Raw genomic sequence first — 14,525 nt, 5'->3', positions numbered from 1 at the left:
CTCTCTCTCTCTCTCTTTTACAAGTATTGTTCATGCCAAGCTAATTAGGTGTAATGTTCATTTTGCTATCTTGAATCCGGTCCTCAAATGTTGTCAATTTCTCTAATCTTCTCTCTCTCTCTCTCTCTCTCTCTCTCTCTCTCTCTCTCTTACAAGTATTTTTCATGCCAAACTACTTAGGTGTAATGTTTATTTTTCTATCTTTGATCTTCTTATGCTATTTAAGAATTCTCTTAAAGGGAATGCTCACTATTGTTATTTCAATTCCGCTATATATAGTCAATGTTATAGCCATATTCCATTACATTTTCCCCAAACTTAAGTGACCAAATTAAGATGGAAAATACTTTAGAAAGTTAGAATTTAATTTTCATGACAGAGCGGGTTGAGAGGAGAGTAAAAAGAAAAAGTGTTGGTTGGATTTTGCAAGAAAATAGTGTAAATAAAGCTAAAAATATTGTTTGATTTGGAAAGTTTTTGTTTAAGGATTAGCTAAAAGGGATTTGTGTATGTAATGGAATTGGCCTATTTAATTTAAGAGTAGTGGAAATTAATGAGAGTACTTTTGAGAAATGACTTTGTGAGCATAGCGGGTGAACATAATTGAAGATAGCAACATAGTCATAGCAATTAGTTAACTTGGCATGAACAATACTTTTGCAAGAGAGAGAATTTAGAGAACATGACAACAGTTGAGGACCGGATTTATGTGGAGCCGGTCCCCCTCCAATAGGCATTTGTATTATGATTTCTCCCATTAAGAGAGACTTGTTACAATACAATCTTTGTGTTCCTTGTGACCTAGGTGACGCAATGAAGATGGAAAGCTTCATGCATCACAAACATAACATAAACTTGAAGAAAGCTTTAACTATCCCAAGCCTCAGTCCCAAGACCTCAAACACCTTCGAAGGTGGAGAGAGCTAGCAGGGAATGAGGGTAGGGAAGAGGAAGAAGAAACATTTCGTAGGAGAAAGAATTAGTTCCTCACTTATCATAACTCTTGTTGCTAGCATACATAATAGCATAGTAATGAAGAAGAAGGAGATGGCAAGCTTAAGAATTGAAGCATGGCTCTTGGTTGGATTTGCACTCCATAGCCAAGAGTGTTGGTGTAGGCTCTCAACCTCTACTTGCTTGGAGAAGGAGAGGGAGCTCTTGCACTTTGCATAGCACACAATGAGAGAGTTTGTGAGTGTGTGTGGGTGAGTATATCTTGCAAGCAACCCCCCTCCTTGCTAGGTCGACCCCCTCTTCTAGCTCATCATTGAAGCTCATTGGCTCATGCCAAGCCTAGCCAATCACAAGCTTGGGCCATTTCTAGCAATAGGTGTAGTCTTGGGACAAGTGTCCCCCTTTCCCCTTTGAGAGAGAGGACTTGATAAATGCAAAAACAATTAGATAATTGTTGTAAATTATCATTGGACCCCTTTTAATCCTAGCCAATAGAGTTCAAGCACCTCATGGATGTAACATGGGTAGGGCTTGACATGTGTCCCTGTTGCCTCTTTAAGCTTGGGATTTCCTTGAGCGTGTGTGTGTGTTCTCTCTCTAGCCCCTAAGAAAAGGGCTCGCCCCCCTCTTTGTAGAGATATTTTTGACCTTTGGTGCTCAAGCACCTTAGTCATCAAGCATGGCTAAGCACTTGGACTAGGGGTGTTCCCACAAGCATCTCAGGCAAGCATGCCAAAGCACCTCAAGCACCTTAATCATGCAGCAGGTCAAGCACCTCAAGCACCTTAATCATGCAATAGGTCAAGTACCTCAAGCACCTTAATCATGCAGCAGGTCAAGCACCTCAAGCACCTTAATCATGCAATAGGTCAAGCACCTCAAGCACCTTAATCAAGCACCTTATGCACGACAAGCACCTCAAGCATGACAAGCACCTCGAGCTTGGGTCGGGTTCCCACCTCAAGCTCAGACCTAGATTACCTAAGGTCAAAGGACTTTTACACACATTATTGGAGTTCTTCAATGAAGCTAACCCTAAGGTCTTATGCTCCATTGGTTAGCCTTGCTCTTTGATAGACCATCTCTCATTTGGGCCCTTTACCATTGTCCCCGTGTTGAGATACATCTATAAGCACAAATCTATATCTTAACACTTGTTCCCGTTCATTCTCCCACATTAAGTGATCAATTTAATATGAGAAAATCATTTGGGTTGGTTAGATATTAGATTTTATGACATTACCTCTCTCTTGAAATCATAGTCGTCCTCGACTATGAGGTAGAAGAGATAAAGCCTTAATCATTAGTCAATTTTACTTAGCGGGTAGAGGATTCCTTTTTACCCTACGACATCTTTCCAAGATGGATGACTAATCCATTTGGTGGTTGGGAGACGTAGCTGCCACAAGCATGTCTGCTCTTTAGTCCATTTCATTCTCCCAAAGTAGAGTGACAAATTCTACTTGGTGTTTGAGAGACATCGTCATCACAAACATGATTCTAAGCATGTATACTAGTTAATTTTGTGCACAATTAAAAAGAGGACTAGTCTTATAAGACAAAAGATGAGTCATTTAAAAGAAATTTGTACATTTGCTTACTCTAATGTAGCATTGTAAGCATTGACAAGGTTTATACTATCCTTAAGCTGTATGCCTTGCATACATCTAGCATCTTCAAAAGGATAATTTTTGAACTTAATAAGATACCGTTGGATAATCTTACCATGTCGTAGTACCTTGTCTTCATGCCGAAGGACAGCTTCGGGTTGTAGCACCTCTTCTTGGTCTTCAACTTCGGGAGGATCTCCAATAATTGGTTCAGTTGGTGGCTCTCCTTTGTAGGGCTTAAGCAGGCTTACATGAAAGGCATTGTGTATGAGCTAATGGTTGGGCAACTTGAGTTGATAAGCCGTCTCATTGATGGGCTTCAAGATTTGGAAAGGACCATAGTATCTTTTTGCTAGTTTAGCATAATACTTTTGATGGCCCGTAGGATTTTTGCCCGTCGTTTGCCTTAATCGAGCCTTAGGAAACTTGAGTAATACCCAATCATTTTCTTTGAACATTAAGGTTCTTTTGTGATTATCAACAACAGCTTTTTGCCTTTGTTGAGAGATGGTTATAGCCTCCCTAATCTTTTGAAAAGATTTTTGTAGGTCACCGCTATACTCATCGGCAACGAAGATCTTCCCATGTACTTTGAGTAGCAAGGGACTTTTAGGTCTTCCCTCAATGATCTCAAAAGGTGCTTTTTCCGTAGAAGTATGTACAGTATTATTGTAGGCATACTCTACAAGAGGTAAGTACTTTTCCCATTGTGAGCGTTGATCTACTTCGGTAACATAAGTCTTGAGTAGATAGAGTATCGTAAGATTGGCTATCTCACTTTGGCCATCCGTTTGTGGGTGATAGGCCGAAGAGAAATTCAATCTTGTTCCTAGATTTTCAAAGAGACCTTTCCAAAAATAGGCTGGTCATTCTAGGATCTCTATCTGACACGATGGATGTGGGTAATCCATGGTGCTTGAAAATATGAGATATGAAGAGAGTTGCCATTTGATGTGCCTTAATAGTCTTTTTGACAGGAATAAAATGTGCTTGCTTGCTAAACCTGTCAACTATTGTCCATATTCCTGTATTCCCATGGATAGACTTGGGTAATCCAAAGATAAAATCCATGGATATACTCTCCCATGGTGAATTTGGGATAGGCAATGGCTGGAGTAATCCAGGTTGCTTCCCTCTATCATACTTGGTCTTTTGGCATACTACACATTTTGAAACATACTCTTGTATGTCCACTTTCATGGTAGGCCAATAGAAGTACATCTCTATTCCTCGGAGAGTAGGTTGAATACCTCTATGCCCCGCATATGGAGGAGCATGGGATTCATACATAACTTTCTCACGAAGGGAGTGGGTAACACATAGCCTATTGCCTATTGCCCTGCAAGGTGAATGGTTTCTCTTTTTTCCTACAAAGCAAGGGCTGACATTATGTCTCTAAAGTCAGGGTCAGTAGCATACTCATCTATCATAGAGGATAGATCATTGTGAGTAGCTATAGACACCGCATTAACTTTGGGTCGTCGTGAAAGTGCATCGGCCACTTGATTGTGCTTACCAGCTATGTGAGCAATATGAAAATTAAATTGGGAAAGAAAATTTTCCCACCTCATTTGTTTGTCGGAAAGCTTGGTTTGCGTCATGAAATACTTGAGACTTTGGTGGTCGGTTCGTAGGATAAATGGAGTCCCCAATAGGTAGTGCTTCCATGTGTCTAGGGCATGTAGAACAGCTAAAATGTCTTTCTCATAAATGCCCAAGACTCGTTCATCAATATTGAGCCTTCGGCTCTCATATGCTATGGCATGCCCTTCTTGAAGCAAAAAGGCTCCAAGGCAATCACCACAAGCATCACATTGGACCTCAAATGGCTCTGAGAGATCCGGAAGCACGAGCACTGGTTAGGAAGTAAGCTTCTCTTTGAGCTTTTCAAAAGCATTTTGCTCCTTAGCAGTCCATACAAACTTAATGTTCTTCTAAGTTAAGTCGTGTAGTGGTCCTGCTACTTGAGAGAATTTTGCTATGAAGCGTCTATAGTATGCGCACATACCAACAAAGCTTCTTAGCTCATGTAGATTTCTTGGGTTAGGCCATGCTTTTATTACCTCTTAACTTTGATGGATCCATTCGGATACCATCTTTAGAGATAATATGACCTAGATATTGAATCTCTTGAAGGAAGAATTCGCTTTTCTTTTGGTTGAGAAAAAGCTTGTTCTCCCTCAATGCTTGAAAAATCACTTGGAGATGTTGCTTATGTTCCTCCAAAGACTTGGAGTAGATGATGACATCATCAAAGAACACTCCAGTGAATTTGCGGTATGGTCTAAAAATTTTCTCCATCAAACGATTGAACGTAGCTGGTACATTAGTCAAGCCAAAAGGCATGACTAGATATTCATAAAGACCAAACGTTGTGCGAAACGCGGTCTTTAAGATATCTTCATCCACTATCCTTATTTGATGATAGCCACTCTTAAGGTCAATCTTACTGAAGTAGGTAGAGCCTTGTAGCTTATCAAACAGATCTTCTACCTGAGGTACGGGAAATCTGTTTTTGATAGTGATATGGTTTAGTGCTCGATAGTCCACACACATACGGTATGTACCATCTTTCTTTTGCACTAAAAGGACTGGAGAACAAAAGGGAGAGGAACTAGGCCTCACCATCCCTTTGTCTACCAGCTCTTGTACTTGCCTCATGATCTCCTCTTGTTGAGCTTGTGAGACTCGATAAGGAGGCTTGTTAGGTGGTGAGCTTCCAGGAAGGAGCTCAATGCGATGGTCTTCATCCCCTTGTTTTGGAGGTAAGTCCATAGGGATATCACGATGAACACATCTTGGAATCCTTTTAGAAAATTAGACAAGTCTGACTCTTCTTGATTCCTACCATTTACATTTTATGAAACATTAGTATCTTTTAGAGACTCTTTGACAAAAATCATGTACGCAGAAACTGAGCTCTTCATTGACTTATCAAAAGCAAGAGGATTTACAAGTGGAATAGTGCGACCACGCTCACTAGCATCTATATACATGTTCTTTCCCCTGTAGGTGAAGTAGATTTTCCTTTCAGGGAACTTCATGTTGGCAGCCATGCGATCAAACCATGGTGCCCCTAGGATAACATCCTCATGTTGGAGAGGAGAGATGAAGAAGTCTTCTTTGTTGACACAACTTTGGACATGAAGCCTCAACTTCCCAATCAAGGGAGTAACGGAGGCTTGTTGTCCCTTGAAAGCTGCATCAGCCACTACTATATCTCCCATCTCAAAAGCTTGAATGCCCAACTTGGTGGCCAACTCCGTTGATATGAAGTTGAGAGTAGAGCCAGGGTCAAACAAGATGAAGGCATCATGCTCTCTTACCTTTCCCCAAGCATAGGAAAGTGATGATGCTTTGCAATGAGCATCCTCTTTTGGAGCTTCGATGGTGGAAGCCCTAGGAGTCTCATTGCGAGTAATCTTCTTGAGGCAAGAACGATAGCCATGTCCTTGCTCCCCACACTTGAAACACTTCTGGTCCTTGCGAAAAGCTTCAAGCTCTTCAAGAGAGAGTTTGTTTTTACCTTTGTAGACTCCCTTCTCCTTGGACCGATTGTTGTTGTTGTTGGAATTGACTTGGGAAGTATTTTGAACATTGGTTTTTTCCTTTGCATCATTTTTGTCTTTGTTTTCCATGGGCTTGACATTACGTCTAGCCCCTTGATGGAAATTGATGCGTGAAGCAACCATGGTGTGATGGATTACTTCGCTATAGTACCAGGCCATTGAGAGTTGATGTATTCGGCCATCTCTTCAGGTAATCCCGCACAGAATTGTTGTCTTTGCTCGGCAAAGTCTATCTTTTGAAAGACAGTAGCCTTGAGATGTAAATCCCAAAACTTGTCTACATATTTGTGGATAGACTCATGGGAGAGGAGCTTCAAGCTGCGCCATTCGATAAGCACTTTGTCCTTTGCATCGCTTGCAAGGAATTGCTTCATGATGGAAACTCGTAGAGTTTTCCATGTCTTTGGGGCTTCACCATTTCCACGAAGGCTAGCCCACCATTGACGAAATGATTTTTGGAAGTGCATAGCTACATGGCGTAGCTTGGAGGACTCTGTGAAGCCCTCATCTCCAAAGGCCGCATCAAATTGCTGGATGAAGGCCAATACTTTGTCCGTAGCACCGAAGGTGCCATCATAGGTGAGAAAAGAGATACTCTTTCCTCCCTCCTTGAACTTCTTTAGCTTTTGTGACCTTCGCCATGCAGGAAATGATTTGTCATGTTCTCCCCTCTTGTATTCTCTATGAGAATAGCCATAACTTTTGTCGGAAGAGGAGGAAGGTGAAGAACAAGGAGAAGAGGGTGACCTCTTCCTAGCCCTTTTCTTCCTTTGTTTCCTTTCTTGCCTTTCAGAGTGATGAGGAGAAGGACTATGTGTTGATCTTTTCCTCTTGGGAGGAGTGGGTGATCGTCTAGACCGCCGTCTTCGTGGAGCCACATCTTCAGAGGACCTTAAACTTTCATTGCTTTCTTGCTCTTTGGATTCCTCCTCTCGAACGGGAGAGAGTCTTCTTTTGGGGGTCTCTTCAAGAGGCCTCCTAAGCTCTCTCCCCTCTTGGAGAGGAAGGGAAATTCCATAAGCACGAAGTTGTTGAGTAACTTTCGCTTGCAAAGCAGGGTTGCCCATAGCTTGCTGCAACCTAGTGACGAGATAATTCACAAACATGGGTGAATCATCATTAGCACCTTCATGTGCAAAAAATCGGCTCTTAAGTATCTACACCCACGGCTCGAAGTGGTTACTTATAGAGAGTAGAGGAGTAGGTCTAACATAGCAGAGTTGCCGAGGGCTAGCTCCTTTCGGACTTCTTTGGCTCAATAATGGTAAAGCCATAGGCAAGTCTAAAAAGACTCCATTATTAAGTCCAAAGCTCCCGAGGTGTGCACCATCCCCCACATAGTGGGCTCAACAAAACCGATAATAGATCCCATTTCCACTTACCCTAATATAATTAACAACATCAACCATTTATAGGCTACTTAAGGACCTCTCTTCTTGAGCAAGAAAAGAGAAACCAAATGCTCTGATACCAATGTAATGGAATTGGCCTATTTAATTTGAGAGTAGCGGAAATTAATGAGAGTACTTTTGAGAAATGACTTTGTGAGGATAGCGGGTGAACATAATTGAAGATAGCAACATAATCATAGCAATTAGTTAACTTGGCATGAACAATACTTTTGCAAGAGAGAGAATTTAGAGAACATAACAACAGTTGAGGACCGGATTTATGTGGAGCCGGTCCCCCCTCCAATAGGCATTTGTATTATGATTTCTCCCATTAAGAGAGACTTGTTACAATACAATCTTTGTGTTCCTTGTGACCTAGGTGACGCAATGAAGATGGAAAGCTTCATGCATCACAAACATAACATAAACTTGAAGAAAGCTTTAACTATCCCAAGCCTCAGTCCCAAGACCTCAAACACCTTCGAAGGTGGAGAGAGCTAGCAGGGAATGAGGGTAGGGAAGAGGAAGAAGAAACATTTCGTAGGAGAAAGAATTAGTTCCTCACTTATCATAACTCTTGTTGCTAGCATACATAATAGCATAGTAATGAAGAAGAAGGAGATGGCAAGCTTAAGAATTGAAGCATGGCTCTTGGTTGGATTTGCACTCCATAGCCAAGAGTGTTGGTGTAGGCTCTCAACCTCTACTTGCTTGGAGAAGGAGAGGGAGCTCTTGCACTTTGCATAGCACACAATGAGAGAGTTTGTGAGTGTGTGTGGGTGAGTATATCTTGCAAGCAACCCCCCCCCCCCCCTTGCTAGGTCGACCCCCTCTTCTAGCTCATCATTGAAGCTCATTGGCTCAAGCCAAGCCTAGCCAATCACAAGCTTGGGCCATTTCTAGCAATAGGTGTAGTCTTGGGACAAGTGTCCCCCTTTCCCCTTTGAGAGAGAGGACTTGATAAATGCAAAAACAATTAGATAATTGTTGTAAATTATCATTGGACCCCTTTTAATCCTAGCCAATAGAGTTCAAGCACCTCATGGATGTAACATGGGTAGGGCTTGACATGTGTCCCTGTTGCCTCTTTAAGCTTGGGATTTCCTTGAGCGTGTGTGTGTGTTCTCTCTCTAGCCCCTAAGAAAAGGGCCTGGCCCCCTCTTTGTAGAGATCTTTTTGACCTTTGGTGCTCAAGCACCTTAGTCATCAAGCATGACTAAGCACTTGGACTAGGGGTGTTCCCACAAGCATCTCAGGCAAGCATGTCAAAGCACCTCAAGCACCTTAATCATGCAGCAGGTCAAGCACCTCAAGCACCTTAATCATGCAATAGGTCAAGTACCTCAAGCACCTTAATCAAGCACCTCAAGCACGACAAGCACCTCGAGCTTGGGCCGGGTTCCCACCTCAAGCTCAGACCTAGCTTACCTAAGGTCAAAGGACTTTTACACACATTATTGGAGTTCTTCAATGAAGCTAACCCTAAGGTCTTATGCTCCATTGGTTAGCCTTGCTCTTTGATAGACCATCTCTCATTTGGGCCCTTTACCATTGTCCCCGTGTTGAGATAGATCTATAAGCACAAATCTATATCTTAACACTTGTTCCCGTTCATTCTCCCACATTAAGTGATCAATTTAATATGAGAAAATCATTTGGGTTGGTTAGATATTAGATTTTATGACATGTATGTTTGGGATAAGATTGCCTACTCTTGGTGAGTTTCAAAATTCACATTAAGAGATGAATGTTGCTTCCTCACGCTTCCTATCTATCGCAAGATTATAAAAAGTAAAACTTTCAAATTTCAATGAAAACTTCGCAAAACTTTTGCTAATATACATTTCCTATTTCACCCTTTATTTAGTGATAATGAGTTTTGAAACTCACGGTGCGAAACCCTTGTAAAGGTTTTTCTCGAACACTGTTCTAGACTTGTCAAGGTCGGGAGTCTATGGGCAAGTTATCCTGCTCGTCCATTGAGGGCACTTTCCTGAGTGTAATCCTGGCTGCATGCGTCGATCTGCATCACGTCAGGATGCAGAATCCAAAGATTGAGCTTGCAATGAGGGAATGGCAGGTCAACAATTGGAATGTGATGAGGTACTGACACCTCAACAATCGTAATGTGTAGATCTTGCCCCTGCCAAGATGCCAGAGCGCACTGTTCCTTGCCACGTCTGGCCTTTGGAGAACCCTCCTCCTTTCAAATCTCGATGGCTGGGAGTAGTTTGTCGGTGACCATTCTGGGCGCACTGTTCCTTGTCACGTGTGGCCTCTAGACAACCCTCCTCCTCTCAACTCTCGACGGCTGGGAGTGGCCTGCAGGTGACCATTCCCTTGTAATGCATGCTCCCGCATGGCTCCTAGCCTTTGTCCGTAGCTATGGAGTCGCTTGTATTATAGGGAATGGTCACCGGCAGACCATTTCCTATAAAAAAAAGAAGGGGGAATGACCAAAATACCCATGTACTTTGTGGAAATTCCCAAAATTCCCTCGTATCTATTTTGGTTGGATTGGTCAAGAGTTTCTAATCTTTATTTCTTTTTGACAATTGAGATATGTTTTTGAGTGCTTATCATGTAATTTGTCAAAAATGACCTCGCAAAAAAAGCAATTATGTCTAAAATTTATGAAGCAATTTATCTCCAAAGCCTCCATAACCAATCCAAATTCTAGTTTTATCATCTTATATTGTTAGACAATGAGTCTTCTTATGAAAAGCTACGATTTTTTCTATCTTTGAAGAAATTTAATCTCACAATTAGGGTACTTTGGGAATTTTGGAAAATTTGAAGGGCATTTTGGGAATTTATGACAAAATATTGGTGTATTTTAGGAATTTCTGCAAATTAGAGGGGTACTTTGCTAATTTTCCCAAAAAAGAACTTAAAAGTGCCAGCTTCTTCGTCGTCGTCTTCTCGAAATCTCAACGTCCCCTCACTTTCCGCAGTTGTCACTTTTCACGCTGGCTGGCAATTTGGGCAAAGTGACTACTACTACGTGCATGAAGAGCTTGAAGAGAGAGCAGAAACTGCGACATGTAGAATCGCTCTGGAAGGAGTATATCAGGGACCCCTCCCAGTGGCGAGACAATCGCAACAGTAAGATTGGCGCCACATATCCAGACTTCAAGCACCGGGTGACTAGCGAACCCCTGTGGCTCGATTGCTCATACAATCCATCGTGGGTTGCTGAAGAACTTAGAAGCAGATGTCTAGCTCTGCCTAGCCAAGGCAAAATGGTCTGCGGCAGTAAAGAGGCACATGCTTATAACGGTGAAGAATGCCATGACTTTGTAGCTTTATTGAGATCTTGTGGCAAGAACAAGGATCAGTCCATAGGCATCAGAGTGCATGACGAGATTCTAAGAAGGGGGTTTCTTGAGAAGTGTTCCGATGCGTTGATAACCATGTACGCTAAATGTGGCAACCTACCAAAGGCAAAAGAATTGCTTGACACACACGAGAGCAGGGATGTTATCTCATGGACTGCCCTGATTTCTGGATATGCCCAACAAGTGGAGAGTTTGGATGCGTTGAAGTCCTTCAAAAAGATGCAAGATGAGGGGCTTTCGCCAGATTGGGTAACATTTACATGTGCCTTGAAGGCCTGTGGTAGCCTTAGAGCTTCTGATAAGGGGGAACAAATCCATGATGAGATTGCTAGGCAAGGATTGTTGGGAAAGAATATTGTGCTTGACACTGCTGTGGTTGACATGTATGCAAAGTGTGGTGCTCTTACCAAGGCGCAAGAGGTGCTTGAGGGGCTTCCTGTTCGAAATGTCGTATGTTGGTCAGCACTGATCTCGGGATATGCACAAGATGGCCAAAGTAAGCAAGCGTTGGAGTGTTTTGCAAAGATGCAAGAAGAAGGAATAGATGCAAATGCAGTTACCTATACTTCTGTCTTGAAAGCATGTGGGAGCATCGGAGCAGCTTACATGGGAGACCAAATCCATGATGAGATACGTAGGCAGGGTCTGCTGAAAAAGGATGTGGTGCTTGGCACTGCATTAGTGGATATGTATGCAAAGTGTGGTCAGCTGGTAAAAGCCCGACTATTCCTAGAAAATCTTACACTTCGAGATGTCGTAACTTGGAATGCCTTGCTTGTAGGATACACCCAACAATGCCAAGCTGAAAATGCACTCGATTGCTTTGCAAAGATGCAACGTGAAGGTATCTCGCCAAATGCAGTATCTTTTTCATGCATCTTGAAAGTCTGTGGCAGCATAGGTCTAATCAACAAGGGAAAGGAAATTCATGATAAAATTGCAAGCCAGGGATTGCTGGAAAATAATATTATCCTCGGTAATGCTGTCATAGATATGTATGCCAAGTGTGGTGCTCTTGCAAAAGCCCAACAAGTGCTGGGAGGGCTCCCTCATAGGGACGGGGCTTCATGGAATGCATTAATGACAGGATGGGCCCGTCAAGGCCGATATGAACAAACACTAAATTGTTTCAAATTGATGCAAGATGAAGGCATTGGTCCGAATGCAATGTCCTTTTCATGCGTTCTTAATGCATGTAGTCATCTAGGCTTGGTCAATGACGGGCAATCATATTTTGTGATTATGACTGAAAAATATGGCTTGAAGCCAGATATAGAGCATTACACTTGCATGATTGATCTTTTTGGGCAGGCAGGCCATTTGGATAAGGCAGTAAAATTGACCCATTTCATGACAGCTTCAGACGATTCTGCAGTCTGGTGTTCCCTTTTGGGCGCCAGTCGAAACTGGAAAGAGGTAGATGTTGGGAGGTATGCCTTTCAACGTGCTATTGATGTAGATATAAGTGATCCAGCTCCTTATGTCCTGATGGCCAATATTTATGCCGCTGCATGCATGCAAGAGGAAGCAGAAACTGTTAAAGCCATGAGAATTGAAAACAAAGCATGGAAGATATGAGGTGTTGTCCTGGGTGGATATGAGTTGCAATGTTCATAGGTTTCCTGTTAGGGATAGAGAGCATGCTCAAAGTGTCACAAAATGATGACCATATCCAATCGGAGCAGAGCGGGCTGAGCTGAGCTGAGTGGAGTGGAAGAAAGAGACCTGGAGTGGCTCTACAGACGGCTGGGAAATGTGCGGCACGCCGGCAAATCGTGGGATGGCCGTAGTGTGCTGATGTGGCAGTCCCTTTGACTGCTGATATGGCAGGCAATAAATTGTTGTAGATGTGTATGCCACATGAGGGAGCAGTATGCTTCGAAGCCAAATCTTGATACTATCTTTGATCGACTCCAACACGGGGAGATGATATCAAGATACATTCTCAAGGGGCACTCTCTTGAGTACAGGTCTTGATATGAAGGATCAAGTTACGAGTTGCTCGATCTTTGTGCCCGAAGAGACTGATGGTGGGCATAATGTGCCTTATGTTGTACATAGAGGCATGGAGAATATGGTTGTAGGAATTCACGTGAAGAGGAAGTAGTGAGCGTGCTAATAGAAAGATAAGGCTTGCCCTAGAACGATGGGCGTGTATACAAGCCAAGGGAAAAAACCTTCTAATGAGCGAAAAAAATGCCCCGGTGTCGGGGATATGTGTTTGAGGAGAGGTGAGCCAGGAAGGGAAGGCACGGGGCCTCTGGCTCTGGAAGATGGAAGAGAGAGAAAACAGCAGACACATATAGATGAATGTCAATAGCAACTCAAAATAAATACTATATCATTAAAACTGGAATAAATTGGACAAGATATGGTCTAATCGACTTCTAACAATCACACAGTGGTAATAAAAACTTTGAGCAGAGTTCAATTGATAGCTCATTGACAGTCGATCGAAACTTTGAGCAAAGTTCAATTCATAGCTCATTGATAGTCAATCGAAACCGCTCCTTGGCTCCCAATCGATCATGATATTGGAGTCTTCTCGATACATGTCCAAGCCCTCATTGCTGTATGCACTCGAGCCCCTCAACGAATGTAGATTGGTGCTTACTTTGAACATCAGTGACTGCCTATCTTAAGTTGAGCTCAACCTTACTTTCCTAAAGCCTCTCTTTTCTTCTCTATCTTTAGCACTCTTGCACCCTGAACATGAAAATTGCTCTTCAATCCTTTTGCTTCTTTGAACATACAAACCTTTGCACCTTGATGCCCTTGTACTTCCCAACTATGGTAGAGAGAGATTATTCTCCTTGCTCTATTGCTCCTCATGCCATAAAAACTACTCCTCCTTTGCTATCTTTACCCTCATGCTTGGATGCCCTTATTACTTCCTTTATCCATTGGAGTCCAGAGAAATGGAACTTGCATGTAGCCCTCAAGGGCGAGAGTGAGAGGGAGATGGAGCAAGAAAGAAAAATTAACCCACCTTCCCTTCCCTTGCTCTCGTTTTTCCACCGGGGCACCATTCCTCCTCCTGCTTGCTTTTCCCTTCCGTCAATTCCATTAGGAGAGAAAGAGAGCGAGACAACTCTTCTCCTTTGATGGAAGCTCGTCCTTCAAAGCTGTCGAGAGAAAGAGAGAGTAAGACTGATCTCCCCCATTGCCCATAGCTTTCTTTTGTGTGGCGGTAGAGAGCGAGAGAGATCGAGTTCTTTCCTCAAGCTTCTTGTATGAGAGCAAGAGAGCTCAATAGGGAGAGAAATCATGACAGAGATCTCCTTTCTTTTATACACGCTATCCCCCCCCCCCCTTATTAAAAAAAAACCCCTTTCAATGCCCTCCACAATTAGTCACGGTGCCGTGATTGATGTGGCATGTGAAACGACGATGATGACGTGACAACAACTTAACTTGCCCTGTGCGGGCACCAAAAAGCTTCGCCCCAACCTGCTGGTCATCTTTCGCTTCTCATGCGAGCTCAACCGAGCTCTCTGCTGCCCAACGTGAGCCCCTCTTTCCTCCCTCTGCGTTGCTTGTCACCATGGCCTCCAGTATTTTCCCCCTTTCTTTTTTTTTAAAAAAACCCAGAAAAGCGCATGAATTTATATTAAGGAAGAGAATATTACAAAGAAAAGCAGGAGATCCTTGATACAAATAAAT

General features: G+C 42.7%; 1 protein-coding gene across 1 annotated transcript; it reads left to right on the top strand.

The window, feature by feature from the left end:
* Positions 1 to 10,466: 10,466 nt before the first annotated feature.
* LOC147417467 (pentatricopeptide repeat-containing protein At2g13600-like) lies at positions 10,467 to 14,126 on the top strand. Its single transcript, XM_086507466.1, has one exon. It carries the CDS (start codon positions 10,533 to 10,535, stop codon positions 12,438 to 12,440), a length of 1,908 nt encoding a protein of 635 aa, XP_086363592.1. The 5' UTR covers positions 10,467 to 10,532; the 3' UTR covers positions 12,441 to 14,126.
* Positions 14,127 to 14,525: the final 399 nt, after the last annotated feature.

This window comes from Adiantum capillus-veneris, chromosome 30 (genome assembly GCF_014529385.1).
Source record: "Adiantum capillus-veneris isolate H3 chromosome 30, ASM1452938v2, whole genome shotgun sequence".
Classification (NCBI taxonomy): Eukaryota; Viridiplantae; Streptophyta; class Polypodiopsida; order Polypodiales; family Pteridaceae; genus Adiantum; species Adiantum capillus-veneris.
This window is presented reverse-complemented; position numbering and strand designations above follow the sequence as displayed.